At 51.3% G+C, this 23,025-nt stretch overlaps 1 protein-coding gene across 2 annotated transcripts in view; it reads right to left on the reverse strand.

The window, feature by feature from the left end:
• The window catches only part of DRD2 (dopamine receptor D2), a 65,479-nt gene that overhangs the window by 18,532 nt on the left and 23,922 nt on the right, over positions 1 to 23,025 (reverse strand). Inside the window, exon 2 of one of the 2 annotated variants that reach the window (XM_082342372.1) lies at positions 3 to 318. In XM_082342372.1, coding sequence (XP_082198498.1) covers positions 3 to 287 — 285 coding nt within the window. In that variant the 5' untranslated portion in view covers positions 288 to 318. Of the gene's footprint in view, positions 1 to 2; positions 7,755 to 23,025 lie in introns of those variants that run through there. The other variant, XM_082342371.1, reaches the window with a different exon arrangement.

A 23,025-nucleotide genomic window follows, 5' to 3' on the forward strand; every position in this document is an offset into this window, starting at 1 on the left:
ACCTCCAGGTAGACCACCCAGGGCATGACGAGCGTGGCCACCAGGAGGTCGGCCACAGCGAGGCTGACGATCAGGTAGTTGGTGGTGGTCTGCAGCGCCTTCTCGCGGGACACGGCCATGCACACCAGCACGTTGCCAAAGACGATGACGAAGATGAGGAGGGTAAGCAGCATGGCGTAGTAGTTGTAGTGGGGCCTGTCGGCTTTCCCTTCGGACCCGTTGAAGGGCCGGCTCCAGTTCCGGCTCTCCAGATCGTCATCGTACCAGGACAGGTTCAGCGGATCCATGGGAGCAGCGGGGCCACTGGGTAGCCAGGTTCTGGCCAGGAGAAACGGACACAGGGAGTAAGCAGGAGGGCCTCCCAAAGCATGCGGCCACCCACAGAGGACTCCGGGGCTAAAACCTACCACGGGAGGTTAAAAGAGAATTCTCCAGCCTCAGGATTTAAGGTTTGCATCCCCCAGTTTTTTTAAAACATGGGGGCCTGCTGCCACTCTTCTGCTAGCAAGTTCTTGCAGATGGTAAAACAAATGAGAAAGTACAATTTTTTCACTATAATAAAATAAATGATCTTGAAAAGAGCTGATCATTCATTCACCCATTTATTCAACAAAAAATTAAGTGCGTCCCATGCCCCACACAAGTTAGTGAGGAGTTCCAGCTTCTAGTGGTAAGACTAGAAATATGCATTCATTCATTCTTAATTCTATAAATGTTTATTGAACATTGTTCTATATCACGCTAGAAACATAGTCAGGAACAAAATATACGTAGTTCTCCAGCTCACGTTCTAAAAGAAACAATAGCCAATGAACCAAGCAATTAAATCTATGGGTGGTAGGCGCTCAGAAACGGAATGGGGAGAGAGACACAACCTAGTTTAGGGATTCAAAGAAGGTTTTCCTGAGGAAGTGATGTTCAACAGACACCTACAGGATGTACTCAGGTTGGGGCTTCCCTGGTGGCGCAGTGGTTGAGAATCTGCCTGCCAATGCAGGGGACACGGGTTCGAGCCCTGGTCTGGGAAGATCCCACATGCTGCGGAGCGACTGGGCCCGTGAGCCACAATTGCTGAGCCTGCGCGTCTGGAGCCTGTGCTCTGCAACAAGAGAGGCCGCGATAGTGAGAGGCCTGCGCACCGCGATGAAGAGTGGCCCCCACTTGCCGCAACTAGAGAAAGCCTTCGCACAGAAACCAAGACCCAACACAGCCATAAATAAATAAATAAATAAATAAATAAATAAAATTAAAAAAAAAAAGAGAAATACCTGAAGGATGTAGTCAGGTAAAGAGTTGGGAGCCAGGGGAAGGGTCCAAATATAGGAAGCAGGTAAGCAAATTTCAGAGCTGGAGAGTAGGTGCCATGTTGGAGGGCTGGCGGGAGATTCGGGACAGCTGGAGCACAGAGGGCCTTGCAATTCACTCTAGGAGGTTAGACTTGACCCTAAGGGCAGCAGGAGCCACATGATCAGATGTGCCTTTCAGAGAGAAGGGTCTGACTGCTGCGTAGAGAACGGAAGTGTGGCACTCAGTGGGGTGGCAGGACCAGCTGCAGGAACCCAAGGAAGAACTAATGAGTTTCTGTATTTGTGCATTGAGAGCCCTGAGGAATGGGCGTCTCATCTCCGGGGGGCAACACTTCCTGAAGGAGGCGTCAGCAGAGATGAAGTAGAAGGAGGAGTTAACCGGGCAACTGAGTCTGGGACACAACATGGTCCCAAACAGCGAATAATTCTGTTTGGCTAAAAATGAAGGGCATGATGGTGAAGCTGGGGAAAATTAAACTGGAGGGCTGTTCATGGGCCAGAATGGGTCTTGTAAGCTTGGAGCCCCTGAAAGCCTGCGTGCAGAGGAATGACTTCCACTGGATTGCTGCTTTGCACAGGTCGCTGGCTGTGCAGTGCAGAGGGGATGTCAGCGGTCGTGACTGTAATTCAGGTGAGATGGTGATCGTCTGAATGAAGGCATGGGAATGAGCATGGAGAGGCGTGTTCAGAGTCACTAGCTAACTTGGAAGTCAATTTCATGGAATTTGGTCATTGGACAGATGTGGCGTGGGAGAGGGGAGGGGGCAAGCAGGGAGAGAAAGGAGACGAGGATAACTCCAGATATCTGCGCTGCGCTCTTGGAGGCTTGGTGATGCTGCTCACTGAGAAAAGAAAGCAGAGGGGCTCAGAGGCAGCGGGCATTGATGAGCATGACAGCCTGTGCTTCGGTTGTGATTGAAACACAATGCACATATAATATAGCTGGCTTTCCTGCTAACAAAAGTGTTCCTATTTCACACAATGGAACTAAATGATCAGTATTTCAAGGCATTCCACACAAAGCCCCACGACTTCCAGGTGCTTTGCTACCCAAATGGATTTGAAATCCAGCAATTTATGCCATTCGATTTGAACGTGGTACCATGCCCAAATCAGGGAGGAGGGCACACCAGCCGCAATGGGTCAGAGGGGACGCCGGAGAAGGGTCTGCCCACCTCTACACCTTCATCCCCCCGACATATCTGCTCCGCCAGCTCTCAGCAGAGGAGTACGGATGATGTCCAACCCAGCACCACCACTCCGGAGCCCCTTAGAGAAAACAAAATGCCTAATTCCATGTGGGGTGACATGGAATGCCACCACGCAACAAGTCTTCCAGTTCCACGGTAGTGAAGCACTATGTCGTACTGATGCTGCCCTGGGCAAAGCCCGCTGGTACCTTTTCCCATTTGGAGCACACAGAGGGAGACCTGCATGTATGTACTGATCAGGCAGCAGGGGCTGATCCCGCCATTCATTTGCTCAATCAGCGTCTATTGAGCTTGCTGGGCATAAAGCATCGCGCCATGCACAGTCAGGGGCCTGAAGACTCGGAGACACACTCCCCTCCCCCAGGATCCTGACTGTTCCTCTCTACCCCTCCTCCCACCTCTTTAGTCCCTCTCTTGGTAGGGCCAGGAGCATCTGATGGGGACCCTCAGCACCCTGTCTCCCCCACCCCACCCATTCTCCATGCCCAACCAGACTACTGTTTCTGCAGCAGGATCCTGACCCTGCCCTGTGATGACAGCTTCATCTGCTTGCAAAGGAGATGATAGTTTGCCAAGTTTTCTTCTTCTTTTTTTTGATATACTATCTCATTTATCCTCAAAATAACCTCAGAGGCTTGTAATTCTTATCTCCACTCTACAAATCAGAGAAGTGTCTGGAAAACTTCTTTTCCCTTGCCCCTACTGGCCAATCCCTACCCATCTTTCAAAGCAAGCCTTGCTCAGAATCCTCCTGCCCTGGAATCCATCCCAAGTCCTCCTGGCTGGACCATCTCCCATCTTCCTTGGGGCTCCCAAGGCATTGTCTCATGGTTCCATTCTGGAACATTCCCCATTTGTGTGTCTGTTTTGTTCACTGGGCTGTAAACATTTCAAGGATTACACCATGTCTTGCTCATGCCTCATCTTATTTGTGGAATAAACAAAAAAGCATACTCTCTTATTTTTCTCTTCCGACTCCTAATGCTGTGATTTGCAGGCAGTAAGTGTTTAACAGCTGTTTGCAGAATTGAATCAAAGGCTCTGTGAGTCCAACTGGGAAGAAAACCCCTCCACACTTGAAATGTAACTGTTAACATAACCCATCAGATCAACAAGTGACCAAAGAAAGATGCAGCCCAAGAATATCATGGGTGTTACATGTTGGTCCCCAGAAAGCAGACTGAGGAGGAGGGCAGCACACAGGAAATCAATTGGGGATACAGGGATAGTCAGACACCAGAGAGCACGTGCGCGTGGGCACAGCCAGAGTGTTCATGGAAGGCTTCCTGGAGAGGGGAGAACTTCAGCTGAGACTTACACTATGGGTACAATTTCGATGGCAAATGTGAGCGTTGCTGGTTGGGGGCGGCGGAGGGGGTGGTAGCTGGTGGTTAACACTTATTCCTTTGCGGTGCTGGTTACTCTGCAAAGAAAGTCTCACCAAGGTTGGAAAGGCCTCATGCATTTAATTGTCAAACTGAGCATTTATTCTCAATTGTTCTTGTTGCTTTTTGCTGATACAAATGTAATATAATTACATTGTAGAAAAAATGAGAAAATATGAATATGCCTAAATACCTGTAGACTCTATTAACTAGAGCCCAGGGTGAGCTCCAGCTTCTCCTGTGTCCTTCCGAGTTGGGGCTGACACCTCTCACCCCCAGGGGCTGTCCGGCTAGCTCTCAGGCTGACCCGGGATTCGGGCGTCAGCAAACCCACCTCCACAGATGGGGTACTCCGGCATAAGAGACACTAGTATAACATAGGAGCTGAAGACCAAAACACCTGGGTTAAATCCCAACTCTAGCCTTACTAGCTCGGGGGTGTTGGCCAGATTATTTGGCCTTCCTGAGCCTCAGTTTTCCCATCTGCAAAATAGGGAGAGCAACTGTTGTTGTGAGGATTAAGTAAGATGATGCATATGTGGCTGGCACAGGCGAACCCTCATGGAAAAACCAAACCAGGCTAAATAAACAAGCAATTAGACAACAAGCCTGAGGCTCCTAGAGATGAAGTGACAGGCACTGTCCAAATGCAGCCCATCAGGGTCACAGGTCCTGCTGGGCTCCTCCTGTGACATCCTGTTGCCTCCTACCACTTATCCTTGAGAATTCTGTAGATTTCTACAGGTCTAGACAAAGGGAGAAGGATTCCAAGATGCAGCAATCGAGCCCTTGGGAAGGAGTGAAGGAAAGAAAAGACGAAGTGTATTCCTGGGCCGTGGTTGCAGGATGAATCTGAGAGACCCTCAGGATGGGGTAGCAGCTGGCCTGGAAGAGCCATCTCTCCCAGGCCACCTGCTCTAACCAGAGACTGTAATACCAACTGCCATATTTCCTAGGCTTTAAGACAGAATTAAATGTAAGATGCACCACTGTCTTAGGTACCCCTAGGAAATAAAAAATGCCATCTAACTCCGATACTGCTTTAAGATGGGGGTGATTGTGAAAATGCGTTCTGATTTCAGAGACATCAGAATGTTAGAGAGGATATGCATCTTAGAATGGATAAAAGATAGTGACCTCCTGGCATTTCTCTGCTGGCATTTTCTCAGGAGGCCTGAGAAAACCTGCTGGTCCCCAGGCTCCCCCTGTTCCAGCCCCAGCCCCTCCTCTTTTCCTTCTGCCCAGGGCTCCAAGGGGCATCAGTCAGAAGAAAGCACAAAGGAGAGGTCAGGCTGTGGTCTTTCTCACTCTAAGGGCACCCGAAGGACCCCTCAGATCCCTGCCCCTGCCCTGCACCTCAGACTTCTCCACCTGTGTCAGAGCCTGTGCCTGTTGGGGAAGGGGAGGGCTCCAGGTAAATCTGGCCTGGTCCCGGGTCTGGAGAAGCCAGGTGAGATCAGTGCCTACTCTGGGGCTCCTGTAGGTGGGAAATGCCACCCAACAGCTGGCATCCTGGATTTGCCAGGATGGTCCAAATTTCTTGATCTTTTTAAAAAAGGAGATTGGCTAAATGTATGACCCAAGGAGAATTATTCTTATAGTTAAAAGACCTCAGATAAATAAGATCACATACCATAGAAAAAATTTCTTTTGTGAGAACAAGCATTTTGATTTGGGATTATGAAAATATGATCAACTTGCTCACCAACCTCCACATGCCACCTCCACCTTCCTCCCAGGTGGCTCCTGCCTCGTGCGTAAAAGCTCCAAATTGCAGTCCCCAGTCAATGTCATTTAGTGAGCTCCAAACACATGCAGAGTCACAGCCATTTCTAAGCTCTTAGGGGGTTAGCGACTGGGTCCTATCTCCTCGGAGAGGGATGGATGATCTGAGCCTGCTGCTGTGTCCCTGCAAGATTCATATGAAGTCCTAACCCTCAGTGTGATGTTCTTTGGAGATGGGCCCTTTGGTCAGGAGGAGGTCATGAAGATAGGGTCCTCACGATCGGATGACTGCCTTTATAAGCAGAGACACTAGAGAGCTTGACCTCTCTCACTGCCATAGGAGCACACAGTGGGGAGCAGCCATGAGAGAGCCAGGAAGGGAGGGGTCCCCAGAACCTGACCGTCCCAGTACCCTGATCTCAGACTTCCAGCCTCCAGAACTATGAGAAAATTAATTTCTCTTGTTCAAGCCACCCAGTCTAGGGTGTTTGATGAAGGCAGCCTGAGCTGACAAAGACCCCTGCGGATGCAGACCTCACTCACGGAGCAGCTGCCTCTCCTCCAGAGTACCATCCTCACCTTCCCTGGGCAGCAAAGGGGGGCAGCTGCTGCTCGCCACCCCAGCTCCGCCAGCAGAGGTTCCCAGATGAGGATCCAGGCGTGCTCTGGGACCACCTAGGCTCTTCCTTCTCAGCTGCCCTGGCACGTGGGAAAGTGGAGGGAGCCGGAAGCACAGGGAAACTCCATCTGTGTGGGTGCCAGAAATCACCTGGGCCTCGTGTGTCTCCAGGACTCGTTGCCCTGCCTCCACACAGAAGGGCAAAGACCTACTGAAAGATCATCCGGAATCATCCACGCTGGTGGTCAGTAGCCCTCCATCAAGTTCTCCCTAATGGCCCGCCCAACTCTAGCCTGCTGTGACACCTGCTCTCTTCAGAGCCTACAAAACAGAGCTCCCTCACGAGCTGTCTGGGATGATGGAGTTGTATGGGGTTATCGGGGCAAGTGGAACGTGGGCCCAGGTGTGTCCAGCCCCCAGCGCCTCTGCCATTACCCTACCTGCTTTCCAACTGTTAGCATTTTCTGTGTGTGCTCTAATTTGAAAACTAGCTAGCTCTCAAGTTGAGGAGTGCTGTGTGAGCCCAGACAGCCACCAGGGGCTGAGCTGGCCCACCGAGGCGGCCCAGGCCAGCAGCCCACCGTGCTCAGACCAGCCACTGCACAGGGGTTGGGGGATGAGGCAGATATGGCAGCTGGGAGGAGGGTGGCCAATCCCCAGCCTGTAAGTAGAAACAGCTTTTCACAAGTGTGTTGGAAGAGAGAAACTCCTTTGGAGCTCACAGTTCGAGGCTGACACCCCAAACTGGTATTTTCTCTTAGGAGGGACTTGGAGGCTGCTCCCTGGTCCCTAGCCAGGTGTGGTGGGGCGAAAAGGGTCAATCTGTTAGGGCACCTGGGACCCTGGAGGAGAGCTGGGTGGTCGGGAGGAGAGAGGAGAGGATTCCATTCTCTGGTTTTGACTCCATCCTCCAGCGAAACTCTGGGGCGCCGGCTGGGAGGAGGGGGGCAAGGAACGCTTGGTGCTGTATAAACTCAAGCAACCTGTTTCCCTGGTGCTGCCTCCCCCGAGAGGTTGGCATTTAAAGGAATCAAATTGTCTAATTAAAATTTAACAATCCCTTATCGGGCTCGATGGCGGGTGAGACACTGCTGTCTTAAACACATCATTTTTCCCTCTTTTCTGAGACTTGAAGCATTTCAATGAAAGAGAAGGGGGGGGGGCAGGGGGAAGTGCTTCGCATTTGCATTTCAAAAGCAGCTTGCTGGAGTTGGGTGGGAATTGGGAGTGAGGGGTAAGGGGCTCCTCCCCATGACCCTGGTGACTCAGGTCACCCTCTGCACCTCCAGACAAAGGTCCAGGCTGTGACTTGGGTCTGGGACCTTCCCCAGCTCCTCAGGCCGCTCTGGGAAAGAAGGGTGGGAGGGGAAACGGTAGGGAGAAGCCCCGAGTTCCTTCTTTCTCCAGAGGAAAAAGGAGAAGAGTCACGGAATGAGGCCTCACTTACTGAACCCAGGAGGGTGGCCTCAGCAGGGGGTTCCCAGAGCCCTGGGTCAGGCAGCCTCGAGAGCCTTCTGGGCCCGGACCTTGGGAAGGCTGGTGTGGTGGATTGACGGGCACAGTCACATCTTACCTGGAAAGGATAAGGAGCAGAAAGGCTGCCCAGCTGGGGGCTGGGGAGGCGGGGAAGGATCTGTGGGAGGAGGGGTAGCAGGAGGAGTGGAGAGGAATGCTGGGGAGGAGAATAGGGGAGACTGAGCTGTGAGGCTAGGGTGGGCATCTTTCTCCTTGCCCTGAGCATCTTTCCCGGAATCCCGCACAGGGCAGCTGGGTGGTGAGGCGTGGGTCTGGCTCAGGCAGCAGCAGCTGGAAGAGATACCGGTTGGTTTTTTGCAGCTGTTGGCGTGGGAGCCTCCGGGGCTCGGGCAAGGTCCAGCTCCCAAGAATTCCTAGGCTCCACGAGCTCAGGAATGAGACTCTCCCCGTGGCTGCCGCACCCACCCCCGGAACCTGAGTGCTGCTGTGGGCTGGGGACAGATCTGGACTGCTGTAAGAGACCTAGGCTAGTGGGGAAACCTCTACCTGTGGTGGCCTGGGGGGAAGGGAGGCCACACACTGACGCCACCCCCAGGTGCCAGGCCTGGCGAGCCGCCCTGGTCCAGCCTGAAGCTCCACAGGGGCAGCTCGGCAGCAGAACTTAGGTTATCTCTGGCGAGAATTGCCCAGGTTTCCTTAGAAAGGGTGGAACAGCTCGGGTAAATCTCTCTCCCATTCTTGCTGTCTGGCTCCACCCAGCTGGAGCCAGGATGGTGGGCACTGTCTCGAGGGCTGTCAGGGGAGTTAAACCGGGCCAGGCATCGCCTCCCACCTCACAGCAAACAGAAGCTACCCCGGGACGCCCGCCCATTCCACTTCCGGTCGACAGATCCACCCACGACCGGCAGAGGGACCACCTGCTCCCGCCCCTGGGCTTCCAGTGTCCTGACTCCCAGCAAGGCCCAGCCCTTCCGCCTGGGCTCAGGGCCCGTCCTGGCTGACCCCCTCCTCCTTCCCACCCTTCAGGACAGCCCCTCCCCATGGAAGGCTCCCTAATGCTCCAGCTCCGAGCCGTCCCCTTGCTCAAGGCTCTCCCAGCACACGTGCTCCGTGGTGGCAGTGATCACAGGTGTAATTAAGTTGTTACTTGTCTATTTGTTTAGTGTCTGTGCTTCTCGCCAAGCTGTGAGCTACACCAGTGTGCGGCTCACACCTGTCTTATCTTATCATGGTTTTCTCACCTCGCGGCAGGGCGCCTGGCAACGGTAGGTGCTCCATAAACGTCTGAGAGGCGTCCACAGGAGCCACTATCTCACTCCAGCGTAAAGGAGTCAGCTCCTAGGTCTTCTTCTACCCCGGCTGTTGTTTCTCCCCTGGGTCCTCCTCATGGGGTACCAGGAGCCTCCTCTGAGATCTCTCCCTGGCCCCCTGGGTCCCCGTCACGAGGTAGCTGGGCTTGGATGCCCCTCTTGTTGGGGCTCATCCGGGGAGCCGTACACGTGGGCCATCCCTGAGCACAACACAGTGCGAACAGGCCTTGAAAGGAAAAGAGAACGCCCTGTGCGAAGGCGAGTGTAGGTATGTGGGGAAGTGGGTGGGAGATAACCTGAACTGTGTAGGAAAAGGAAGCACGGAGCGTGGTGGGGATGGCTCCTGGGCTGCAGGAAGGCCTGGGGACCCAGGGTTTGGCAGCGTCTAGACTAGCGCCCCCTGTGGGCGTGAAGCCTCAGCCGGCCATCCGAGCGCGGGCTAGCGGCTGGGAAGCCTTCCCAGGGGCACACTGGGCGCAGCTGAGACTCCGCCCGTCGAAGGGGCCGCAGGGGGCGGGGTGTCCCAGGCAGAGGCTCACACGGCTCCTCCCCCAGCTATGGAAAGGAGGCCCTGAGTGAGAATTCGTCTGGGAGCAGGAGACCAGAGCGGAGGGTGACCGGGCCTCCTCACCTCTGAGGCTTCAGCCCGGACGCCCCCTCTGCGGTTCTGCTTCTTCCCTGGGTGGCCAGTGTCCCTGGGTCTGGCCACGTGTCCCCTAGGTATGCGAAGTGCTCGGAGAGGACCTCGGGGCCTCCTGGCCTCGCCCCGGGTCTCCCGGGAGCTGGGCCTGGGGTCCCTGAGTCTGCAGCAGACCAAGCAGCGCGTGCAGGAAGGGGTGTCTGCCTGACAGCTCCGTCCCTGTGGATTTCGATGGCTCCGTAAAAACGTCTCCTCACACACTGTCAAAGTGTCACAAATTAATTAACTGGTAGCGGGAGTGACTCAGGGTGGGGAGGGGTAGGGAGTGCGGCTCCCGTACTGCTAAATGGTGGGTGACGGCGGCACCGTTCTCTGCCTGCTCTGCCTCCTGGTGAAGAATCCCGGGCGCTCGGCGCCGTGCAAGGAAAGGGGCAGAGCCGTGGGGCAGCTCACGTGCGGAGCAGCAAACGGCAGGTGCGAAGCAGGGTGGAGGGCGTGGGGCTCAGGACCCTCTCCCGAGGAAGGGCACACCGAGGGGAGGAAACGTCTAGAAACTGCTCAGGGAATCTACAGTCAGAGCGGAGTCTACAGGCTGGCACTGTTTTCTATTGTCTTTTCTCTCTCTTTCCCTCCCTCCTCAATTCCCCACCCCCCCCTTCCCCGGGAAGAAAAGAATTGGGAAGTTGAGCTTGGTTTGCCCCGGGGCCTGGGCCGGGTCACAGGAGTCCAGGAGGCAGGCCCACTTAGCTGCCAGCCCTCCATCAGGAGCCGGAGAGGAGGGAGGGCGGGGGCTCAGACCAGCCTCCTTGACCTTTACTTTAATTTCAGGAAAGAACTGAGAAAACATGCTCTTCAAAGTCAAGAGGGAGACAAATCCTGAACCTTATTGCTCTAGAAGGACGAAAAACAGTCCTCGCTACTTGGCGGAAAATGGCTCTGCTTTATGAAAAGACACCCCTGCTCGTAAAAACAGAGAGAGGGGCCAGTCCAAATAACAGCCAACATCCATCACGCCACTGGGAACCCTCGGGAAGACCCTCTCCACGTCCCCCCATCCTTCAGCTCCAGCAGGCTTGCTCTGGGGACACTGGGGACATTTCCACAAGGGCTAAAGCCCTTTCTGAAAGGGGGTGAGGTGGCAAGCAAGCTTTAACTTTGTGACACCCACACAAATAGCTATTTGGTGTCGGTATCTCAAAGACGAATGGGGGGTAGAACTTCACCACAGGAACGCAATCAGCAAAATCCAGATTGTGGAACATGTGCCACAGCAAACGACCTGGTTTCTTCCAAAAATAAATTGCAAGGAAACAAAAGAAAAAACGGGGGTGGGGAGAGAACATTTATAATAACAGAAACTTAAAAGCCTATCAGCCAGGTGCAACATGTGGACCTTATTTGAATCCTGATTCAAGAGAAACCAACTTTTCACGATCCTTGACGTTCATGAGACTACTGAATATTTGGAGTACATTTTTTGATGATATTAAGGAATTACTGATAACAATTTTTAGGTGTGGCAAAGGCATTCCAATTAATTATTTTCAAGGCCTTATCTTTTAGAGATATACACTGAAGTATTTACAGTTGAAATTAAATGATGACTGGGATTTAGTTGACAATAATATGAGATGGTGCAGATGAAAGGTGCAGATGAAACAGAATCTGCTGTAAGCTGATTGTGGTTAAAGCTGGGTAATGGATACATTGGGGTTCGTTGTGCTATTCTTTCTAATTGTGTATATGTTTAAACTTTTCTATAACAAACTATTTTTAAAAATCTAGTCTGCTCTTTTTTTTTAAAGGAATTCCTTTATTTTTATTATTTATTTATTTATTTATTTTTGGCTGTGTTGGGTCTTCGTTTCTGCGCGAGGGCTTTCTCTAGTTGCGGCAAGCGGGGGCCACTCTTCATCACGGTGCGCGGGCCTCTCACTATCGCGGCCTCTCTTGTTGCAGGAGCACAGGCTCCAGACGCGCAGGCTCAGTAGCTGTGGCTCATGGGCCTAGTTGCTCCGCGGCACGTGGGATCTTCCCAGACCAGTGCTTGACCCCGTGTCCCCTGCATTGGCAGGCGGATTCTCAACCGCTGTGCCACCAGGAAAGCCCTAGTCTGCTCTTTAAACCTCACCACCCACTCTCCTTTCCCCCCCAGCAAAAACCATGGATGTAAGCCAGCCTTCAAGTTACCTGTCTGATCCTGTCCCCTTGTTATAAATGCTGACTTCCTTTCTTGCCTGACAGACCATCCCCCCGTCCCCATCACTCCTGTGCCTGGTCCAGCAGCTGGAGCCCCGGGCCCTTCCTTGGTCTAATGGGCTGTCTCTTCCCTTTCACAGAGGCTGAGGCTTGGCTGGTGGGGACAGGAGGTAGGGGTGGATGCCCACTTTAATGACAAACATTACGGCTACTGAGCTCCTATTCTATGCCGGTCACGGTGTGAAGCGCTGAGCACATGCATTTCGTTTTACCTGCACAGCAGCCCTATAAGATTAGATATTATTTCCATGTTACAGATGAAGAAACAGGCACAGAGAGGGTGAGTAACTTGCCCAAGTTCATCCAAGTGCACTGGCTTATGAACACAGGTGTATCTGCCTCCAGGACCCAGGCTCTTCTCCTTGTACCAGGGGTTGGGTCTGGGTCTAGCAGGGGTCTAGAGTGGGAGGGAGTGAGGTCTGCGGGCCCAGGGCCCAGATGCACGCAGGAGAGCGATGTCTTTATCTCACTGCAAACACGGTTCCTTCAAGGGCGTGCCCAGAGCCTCACTTCACCAGGCTGTTTGTTAGGTCTCAGACCGGTATTCACAGGAGACCTCTAGGAACCCCTCACAGCCTTATAAAGAGGGAAGATGAGGTCCAGGCCACACCCAAGTTTCCTCAGAGTCCTGAGAGCCCTTAGGCAACCGGATGTTTTCCAGAAAACGACACTCCTGGAGTCTCCAGAGCATTAGGCTGCCTGGACCAAGTGAGGCAGAGGAGGGCAGACGCGCAGGATTCTGGGTAGAGAGGAAGAGAGCTGGCTGTCTCCAGGCTCATCCCTTTGGGCCAGTTCAGCCTGCCTTCCTCCTGCTTGCTCCTTCCTGGGTTTCCTTTCATTCCATGGGGTGCGGGTGTAGACCCACCAGCAGGGGCGGCACTGTGGGTCTGGGCATCTAGCCCCGCCTGGGCTGCTGGCACCTCACTCAGGTGAGGGGCACACGGCACAGCCACAGAAGGCAGCGGGGGCAGTTTCCCTGCTGCAGCAACAGGCTGGGGGTCCCGGGCAGAGCCCCTACCCTCCTCTCCCACATGACGGAAGTAGGTCAGAAGGGCAGTCTCAGGGATGGGCACAGAGTCCTGATGGCAAGCTGTGTGCCCACTGGCACTGCATTACCCTCCCCCCCATCCCTGTCCTCAACATTGAGGCTTTTAAGCAGTGATGACCAGAAAATAAAGAAGAGTGGCTTCCTTCTATCCTGGGAATTGAAGGAGAGCCATCAATATGGCCTGTTTTTTTTTTTTAATCAGACACAAAGATAGACCTGGGTTTCAGTCTCATCTCCAATACTTGATAGCAGTGTAGTCTTGACGGTGTAATAGCTCTGGGCCTCAGTTTTCTCATCTGTAAAACGGAGACAATAAATCTCTCCTCATTGGAGTGGTTGTGAAGTTAACTTAGAAAATGCAAATGAAGAGGCCAATAAGATGCTCGGTAATCAGCAACTACTATCACTGCTGGGGGGGAGGGGTGCGGTGCGGAGCTCTGCCAGGTCCCAGCAAAAGAACAGCTGAGTGTCTCCTCTGGGCCAAAGACTATGTTAAAGTCTTGATGTATCTCGTTTAACCTTCAAATTAACTCCACGAGGAAGGTGGTCTCACCCTGTTTTAGAGCCACGCAAAGCAGCACTATTGCTGTCAACACCCACCAGCACTACCACCAAAAGACCCACGTGGGGATGAGGGGACCTGAGAGAAAGAGACCCCCTATTCCTCTGTGGCCCCCAATCCTCTGAACACTCTGGAGAGACTCCAGCAACAGCCAACATTTAGTTCCCACCAACCAGCCCTGAGCTAAAAGCCCTGAGATGTTGGGGGCACCTGGCAGGTGACCTTGGTTACAAGTCTTCTCAGCCTGTGCCACGAGGATTTGCAGCAACCTTGACTCTTCCCTCTAAATCTTCAAGGAAAAGCCCTATTTGGCCTGGAGCCTTCCTTATAAATTCTATGGGTACAACAGCTATGGGATGTCTCTACTCGTTTTGTTTTTTTTTATTGGGGTATAGTTGTTTTACAATGTTGTGTTGGTTTCTACTATACAGCGAAGTGGAGTTCCCTGTGCTATACAGCACTTCTCATTAGTTATCTATTTTATACATATTAGTGTATATATGTTAATCCCAATCTCCCAATTCATCCCACCCCACCCTTTCCCTTCTTGGTGTCCATACGTTTGTTCTCTACATCTGTGTCTCTACTTCTGCCTTGCAAACCGGTTCATCTGTACCATTTTCTAGATTCCACATATATGCGTTAATATACGATATGTGTTTTTCTGGGATGTCTCTACTCTTGAAGGCAGAGGTGGGCCAGGTACCCAATGAGACCTTGGGGACTCTGAGGTATCCAGCCACCATCAGCACTGGATTATTTCATCTAACTGCGGGTATCTGACAGGCAGAAGGAGAAGGATAATCCAGTTCCCTTGGATGAGCCACTTCCCTAATTCTCAATTTAATAATTAATAATAATTTAATGAGAGCAGTCATACTTAATTTCAGAGAGTGGTGGAATAATCACATAAATTGATATATATCAAAGTGTCCTGCAAAGTCTAAAGTCCTATAAAAATGTTAGTGTGCTATTAGCACTTCAACTTAGACCTTCCTTTGTCATCTGTAAATTGATCCTACTGACATCCTCACTAAGGCGGCACGGAGGCTGGTGCCGTTCACTGGCTGTTTGCACATGTTCTTTGGTATTTCCTTGCTTCTGTGTCTGTCCCAACCCTGTGATGTGTCTGTGGGGCTTGATGGGCAGAGTTTGTCTTAGACCCGTGTATACCCTTAGCGTCTACTGACAAGGATACCAGCTCGCTAAGTGTTAATGAGTCTGTGGTGCTGGTGGGTGTTGACAGCAATAGCGCTGCTTTGCGTGGCTCTGAAACAGGGTGAGACCACCTTCCTCGTGGGGCTATTTTGAAGGTTAAACGAGATACATCAAGCTTTTAGCATAGTCTCTGGTCCAGAGGAGACACTCAGTTGTTCCTATTCTCTTGACGGCTAACCTGGAAAAATGTGGAGTATTGAATTTTACTCATCAAAGAAACCTTAGAACATATCAGATGTAGCCCCTTTATTTCACAGATTAAAAAAACTAAGACCCAGAAAAGTGAAAGGACTCACTCAAGTTCACAGAGCTGGTTGCTTTCATTACCAGGATTGCAGTTAAGGTCTCTAGATGGGTCCCCTGCTTGACCCTACTTGGCCCTCTCTGTGGCTCATACAAAGGGCTCAATAAATGGCAGGTATCAGCTACCGACACGGCCACTGTCATCGTCATCATCATCTGCATCTTCAAAGTTACTGTCAGCTAAAGGAGAATGACTCTGGAGGCTCTGTGGGTATCTCTCCTGAGTCTAACCTGAATTCATCCGACTTCTTGTGTACGCTCATCTCTCCCAGAGGTATGTCAGCAGAGATGGGCAACAGCAGGCATCCGGGAACCTGCTACGTATCCTGTCCCCACCCAGCCTGTTCAGCCCCTGGAAATAATCCTTTCTTTATAAGCATTGCTCTCTAAGTCTGACACTCTTCTCTTGCTTTCCTCTGGATATTGATGAAGCCATGTAGACCACAGGTCATGTGCTCATGGATGGTGAACATCTGTTCAGGGAGCAGCCCAGGGCCACGGGGCCTGTTAGGTTGCTTTGTGGGATGCTGCTCCTTGAGACAATTTTTGGGGAGGTTTTCCTGTCCTGTTCTTGCCCAGGAGTCTAGGGAAAAGGCTGAACCTCTGGATTTGTTGCTCAGCAGCCTGACATGGGCAAGGATGGAGACAATACCAGAGACCAACAATCTGAATCCAGGAATGCTTCATGAGACACGGAGGATTCCCAGGCAGGAGAGCTGCTCAGCTACAGAGGATGATGGATGCGACCAGAAACCCTGTTCACCCAGGCCCTCTTTGGGTAACTTTAATCCAGAGACCCACCTATGGAGTTGGGGGAGAGAGGAAGGGAGGGAAGGAGAGACATGCGGAAAAAGTGCCCATCGGGAAAAGTGTCACTAAGGAAACACCTCTGGCTCGAGTTGTCACGCTGGCTTCCCATCCTGAGAATATCTGAGGCAGAACATAAACACTTCAGTCTTATCTTAGGGCTCCCGGGACACAGATGAGCTAAGTTCTCTAAGCCCGACATTGCAAACAACATAATGTCGCTAATCAAACTTCCGGTGCGCCCACCCTATTTGATAAATCAGCCAGCTTTTTGATGCACTAAGTGAAGATGAATTAGCAGTAATGAGGCTGTGACAGCTCCCCGAGGCACAGGCTGACGGAGAGCTCTGATGGCTGTGGCAGGAAGGAGGGGAAGCTCTTCTCAGGGATTAGTTCGAGCTGCCAAGTTTGTGAAAATAACTCACTGATGCCAAGGCACCTCGGCTTCTACCCGCAAGCCACGTGCTCTCACACACACAAAGTCGCTGTCCAAGAAATCTAAGCCATTGGGTATCTGAGAAACAGAATTGGCTATCTTCCTCCAATGAGCCACATGCCATAAACAGTAATGACTTTGGGCAGGCCAGAACACACCAGAACATACCAGAACACGGGATCGATCCATTTTGTTGTATGGGAAAAGTGGAGGCTGGCAATGGCAGGCTGGTAAAATCCTTTCTATTCACAAGGTTGCCAACTACTTAGTTTAGTTTCTGCCAGCCCATTAACAGAGACTCGGCACTGGTTAGCTAACCCTTTCATACCAGAAGTTGCCACATTCAGTTTGCAGATACGTTTTGTTGGGCTTACACAGCATTGTTGAAAGACTAATTTGTTGCCAATATTTAAAATTTGGAGATTTCACATGAGAATACAGGTTCCCATCAAAAGAATCACAGGATTCTGTGAACGCTGGGTTAGCATTCCCAAGAGGCAACAACAAGCTGGGGTCAATAATGGCAGCCCTTTTTACACAGAGCACACACTAACTGAAGAAGGCGGTGGCCCTCGCCGACCAGAGGAGGGTCCAGCTTTGGGGAAGAGACTGCTTCTGCACTCCAATAATGGAAGGTGGGGGAAGGAGCTACATCTCTACCCCCTGCTCCTCGCCCCCTGCATTCCCCCCACTCGCCCCAGCTTGTAAGGGGTGAGGACCAAGGCTTTGGCAGAGTGCCCCTCCTCCTGTCACTACATCCTGCCCCAGCTAGCTGGGGCACAGTGTCCTCAAGTTTAACACAGTCCCCGCCAATCTTTATAACCCTACACCCAGCTGGCGTCACTCAGTTTACGTCTATTTCCAAGCCCCAGCATACATTTCAGTTTGCATCCCCCGTTTTATAACAGTATCCAGGGTAACCAAGTTGCAAAGACATTGCTGGACTCCAAAGGCTGGTCTGAACAGTGCTCTAGTATCTTCCCACCTGTGTCTCACCATTAAGGCTGGTGGCCGCAGGAAGATGGGAGCCTCAAGGCTGGGGAGGCTTTAGGAAACACTGATGCCTTTTGGACAAAGCAGAGATTTTTCTATCACTCCCCAGCCATGCCTGAAGACTCCAGCCCTCTCTCTGGAGGCCCTTGTCCTACTGTTTCCGAAGCACAGCCTCTCTTGGGGCCCCTTCTGCCCGGCTGATATTCAAAGTGACATAGTAAAAACAAACATCTCTCCCCCAAGTCTGCCTTTGCTTTAGACTTTCTCTGATTGATCATCTGATTACATGTGTGGCCCAGAAAAGCAGTAATCTCTTCAGCAACTGGGGTGCACACCGCAGGCTGAGACAAAACATTCCATCTTCCTGGCATGTGACAAACCGAGGTCTAGAGTTTACCTTGTGTACCAGCCTGATAGACAGGCTGGGGCTGACTCTGGAGAGGTGCTAGGCACATTATCTTTGCTGCCTTCTTCACTCTGCGCGGTGCTGGGCTCCTGAGGGAAGACTGGCTCTATTGCCTCCACCCTCCTTCCTTATCTGTAATTCTAACAAATATACCAGGGTTTGCTTACTGTCCCCTCCAGTATAGATGGGAATGACAGTAAACAGCAGACCCAGCTACTGCTGGTGCCTTCTGCTTCCATTTCAGAAAATACCACCTCTTGAATTTTTTGAGAGGTTGATGCTCAGTGGTCCCTGCTTCTTCCAGATTCCTTTCTCACTCGTGGTCTCTGAGGCCACCTCCTCTAAGAAGCCCTCCATGATCTCCTTCAAGGGAGAATTACTTGCTTATTCCTCTTCCATTTCACATACAGGATTTGTTCTTTTTGGCATTTGTGGTATCAAAACCTGCAAGTCGGTCTCTTCCCTTCTCCTGTGCTCTTTCATGGCAAGGTCTGTATCTTCTTCTTCTTTTGCTCCTCCAGCATCTGGTACATGCTAGGCACGAAGTAGGAGCCCCACAGATAACAACTAAATTAAGGTGAAAGATCATGTACTTTAAAAGCTCTCCAAGGTCCTCCACGTTGTTGGCCCATTGGATTAGTCATCACTCTCAGGAAAGGATGCTTGACGGGTGCCCAGGGCACACAGTCTGTTAACTGTACGAAGCTGTGCTCTGCCTATGCTCCCGGCACACCTGGAGAGCTGTCTGCTTTCCTGTCGGTTAGATCTGCTCCCAAACCCGTGCATGCTACTTGTCCTTGTAATTGCCGTTAATCTAGTTCACTGTTTAATAAACAATAAAATATGAATACCAAAATAAAGCATTGATTCCATTAAAACTAATTTGAATGGATTGGGGACATTTTTTGATAAAGAAAAATCGCTTAAAATCCTGACTAGTTACTTGTGAATGAGATAACTCTAAAAATTCTGAAAATCTAGGAGTCTACATTTACGTTCTTTTGTAAGTTTAAATCTTTGCTTTTAAAAATAAAAGTAAAAATACTGGAAGTTGTAAATAAGGCATTATGGGGATTCTAATGCAAATAAGATGAGGCAAAACTCCAGTTGGTGGACTCATAACTCAAAGAAAAAACTCAAGATATACACCAAAAGTCTGATAAATTAGTGGACATGAATGTTCTAAGGTAACATGAAATGTCTGAAGTATCATTTTTTTAAATGCATCTTCTCTTTAATGAAATTTTTCAACTGGTCAATCCACCATGCTGGGCAAGAGGGCTTCTACTGTACTGTCTGGCCAGCATGTTAGCTTTTTCTGTCTGTTTACAGAAATAGCCCTGTCTCCCTAACAGGGCTATTGAGGAAATGGCATACCTGACCCTTCTATAGCCCAAATGCCTGTCCTTTGCACTCCCTGAGCCATCTATAAATGGTGGCTGATGGTCCTTTGCACTTGCTGAGTCATCTATAAATGGTGGCTGGTGGTGAAGGTGACTGCTCATTTATTCCATGTGTGTTTGTGGCCCCTATTACACGCAGCACTGATTAAGAACTGGGGATACAGAACTGAAATGAGGCAAGGCCCCCTGTTCTCGCGGAGTCTACCATCTGGACAGAGTGACTGGCTCAACACCTGGGCTCCCTTGTGAGCACAAGCTGGACAGAGTGGGTGGGAGAGAGGAAACAATTTGGGGAGGAGAGGTGACGTGGCTACTGTGATATGCTAAACAAACGCACTTCCTACCCCTTTTGTAGCTGAATGGGATCTTTCACTCTGTGGGGCAAATTTTTGGCAGAAGTAAAAGGCTCTGGGAGAAATATAAGAAAGTGGAGAAGTATTAAAGCAAGACTGTAGAACTCAGCGCTGCTCACTCCACCACGAATATTTCAGCTGGGTATCTCACATTCTGCAAATACCTGACCCGTACTCTTCAAAAGTCTCAAGGTCACAAAAGACAAGGAAAGACTAAGAGACTCTCACAGGTTGGCAGAGACTAAGGAGATAGGACAACTAAATGCAATATGGGATTCTGATTGGATCCTGGACCAGAAAAAGGGTGTCAGTGGAAAATCTGGCAAAATGCAAATTAAACCTGCCAGTTATTTGCATTGAACCAACCTTACTTTCTTAGTTTAGATAATTGTGCTGCAGCTAGGTAGGATGCTAACATTAGGGGAAGCTAGGTGAAGGGTATACAGGAACTCTACTACCTTTGGAACTCTTCGGTAAGTCTAAAATTATCTCAAACAAAAATAGGCATCCCGGTGTGGAACACTGAATGGTCAGGAGGGCAGCACCTCCGGAGCACAGGTGTCTGGATGAAGGGGCAGGGGCCCAGGTCCTATCGGCGGACAAGGATGCCAGAACTGCTCCTAAGCAAAGAGGAGGTTCCCCACGCATTCCTCCACGGATGGAGCACAGATGGAGCATCATGGAGGTGTCAAGCTTCCAGTTCAAGGGGCAGGGGGCAGAGGAGAAAGAGGCAAATTAATATCTGCCCATTGATTAATACCAGTCATTTTAATCACCTACTGTGTTCTGGGCATAGTGATCTCCTTATATAGTTATTCTCCTTTAATTATCATAATGTCCCCATTTTTCAGGAGACTGAGGCCCAGAGAGGGTCAATTCAACAATGTATCCACAGTCCCAGCTGGTAGGAGGTGGAAGCAGGACTCTATCCAAGGGGCAGCTTGTCCCCAGACCTGAGCTGGATACAGAGATACTGAGAGTGGCTTGGCTTGGAGGCACTTTCCAGCCACAGCTCTGGCGCATTTCCAGGGGCCTGAGTCTATGAGTTGCCTACTGTCCTGGCCCGGGAAGTTTTTCTCTCTGCCTGTCCTTTGCTCCTCCTCCTGTGGCTTCCTGGCAGACCACAGGGCCTGCATCACTCCTGCTGGGACACATGCACTCTGCTTCATGCATGGGAAGCAAACGGAGGGTCTTAGGCTCTATCTGTCCACTCACCCCTTTCCAGGGCCCCCTGGAGCTGCTCTCTGAGCCCCAGGTCCACAGATCCCATCCCTAATCACCCAGACACCTTCGCCATCCAAGTTTTTCTTATAGTCATTTCTGCAGAGAAGACCCGTTTCTAGGCCTATGGTGCTGAGGGTCAGACATGAGGCTACCGCCAGTACTGGACAAAGCTGACTCTTATCTACAACAACAGCAACAGCAGCAGTAACAGTAATAGCATCTACTGTTCCTTAACCATTGGCTGTGTACTCTGTGCTGTATACTTAACACTCCTTTTTCCTAATTCTTAAAACAACCTTAAGAAGTAAATACTATTAATCCTTTCATTACAGATGAAGCGGGGGAGTCTAAGAGGGTCCATAACTTGGTGCAGCTGGTAAGCAGAGTGGGAGATTGAAGCCTGGGTATGTCTAGTAGTAGAACCCCTCTTGTCCACTGGGCTGTGAGGCCCCTACCAATTACTGGGAAAGCAAGACACTCTCTTAGAGATTTTACCACTGCTCGGCCTCATGACGATCCTCCAAAGTCAAGACAATGACCCCATTTAACAATACAGGTTGATCCGAGTAGCTGTGAAAACAAGAAGAATCGGGCAGCATTTATCATGCTGATGTGTGAAGACAGAATGCCAACTCTCCTGGAATAAGTGCGGCTGGTTCCCACCTGTCATTCCACCCAGAAACTTCGTGACCCCACGGCTGGTAAATGGCAGATCCAAGGTTCAAAGCCAGGCCCCCTGGGCTCCCCAAAGCCCACATTCCTTCTGCCATCACCAAAGCCAGGTCCCACTGGCCTCAGCCCATTGGTAATGCACAAACAGGAGGAAGCCCCAGTGAGCTGTGTAGTCGTACTGGCACCATTTAGGAAGCAGGCGTCTGTGGCAAATGAAGATGACGCTGGCACCACCTGAGGTGTTTCCAAAGTGGGAGGAGCTCCACGGAACCATCCTCACTCCCCCCTCCGGCTGCCCCCCCGCCACACGTGTTGACAGGCTGGTGTCAGAGAAACCCTAACTGGCCTCCTGTGAGCTCGTTTACAGCCTTAACTGAAGCAGAGCTAGAACTCGGCCGAGAACACTGAGCTGACACAGATCCGTGCAGAAGCCCTCAGAGCCCTCGGAAACGGACCCTGTAGCGTATCACAGCCCTAGGAAGTCCATACCTGCCCCGATTCTGCTCCCACCTCCAAAGATAGCAGCCCACACACACACACTGAGCCTAGACTGGGAGAGGCGTGCACCAAGGGCCGGAGACCCACTCCCTGCTTGGGTACGTTCTGTTCCTCTGTCCCCGAGTCTGTCCCCACGGCTGCTGCACTGGCAATTGCACAGGTCTGAGAAGTGGTTTTTTTTTAAAATCATACAATCGTCTCCCACTCCTGCACCTTTCCTGGCCCGCTCCCTTGGGTTTCCTTTTTTTTTTTCCCCCATAAAACTATTTATTTATTTGTTTGTTTATTTATTTATTTTTGGCTGCGTTGGGTTTTCGTTGCTGCGTGCGGGCTTTCTCTAGTTGCGGCGAGCGGGGGCTAATCTTTGTTGCGGTGCGCGGGCTTCTCATTGCGGTGGCTTCTTTTGTTACGGAGCACGGGCTCTAGGCGCACGGGCTTCAGTAGTTGTGGCACACGGGCTTAGTTGCTCTGCAGCATGTGGGATCTTCCCGGACCAGGGATCGAACCCGTGTGCCCTGTATTGGCAGGCAGATTCTTAACCACTGCGCCACCAGGGAAGCCCCTCAGGTTTCCTATTGAATTTGCATCTCTGTTGCACAGGATGCCTGGTGTGGTTGATGGCAGTGGCTGTGAGAACAAGAGAAAAAACTCTGCCAATTCTCAAGGTTTCCGTATCACACTTCTGGAAAAACAAAAAACAAAAAACAGAAAAGATGCTGCTTTCTCAGCACCCCGGGAGCACACGGGCCTGGCAGCCAAGCCGCTAACACCTGGCACCCGAGCAGAGCTCTGGGGCCGAGTGCGCGCCGGTGACAGGACAGAAGGACACAGGAGGCCAGCTCTGCCCTGCAGCTCCAGCCGTGTGACCTCTGAGCCTCAGTTTCCTTTTCTGACAAGTACGCGTGGCTGCCCTGGAGGAGCTCCAGAGCTCCATCCTCCCAGTGCCCTCCCACCCGCCACGACGTGAGCTCCAGCCCGGCTGGTGCTGAGGGCCCGTGGTGGAAGGAGGGTAATCAGAGGGCCCAGGCAGTCCTCCCAGTCAGTCTGGGGGCAGCTGTCTGCTATGGTTACTGCCCATTAAAGAGGATGTCTGTGGTCATGGTGAGGGTAAGGCCCCATAAAGAGACCCCGAGAGGTCTCTGGGAGTGAGGCCGGCAACAGGGAACACGC

The sequence above is a fragment of the Balaenoptera borealis genome (genome assembly GCF_965194805.1).
Source record: "Balaenoptera borealis genome assembly, chromosome: 11".
Lineage (NCBI taxonomy): Eukaryota > Metazoa > Chordata > Mammalia > Artiodactyla > Balaenopteridae > Balaenoptera > Balaenoptera borealis.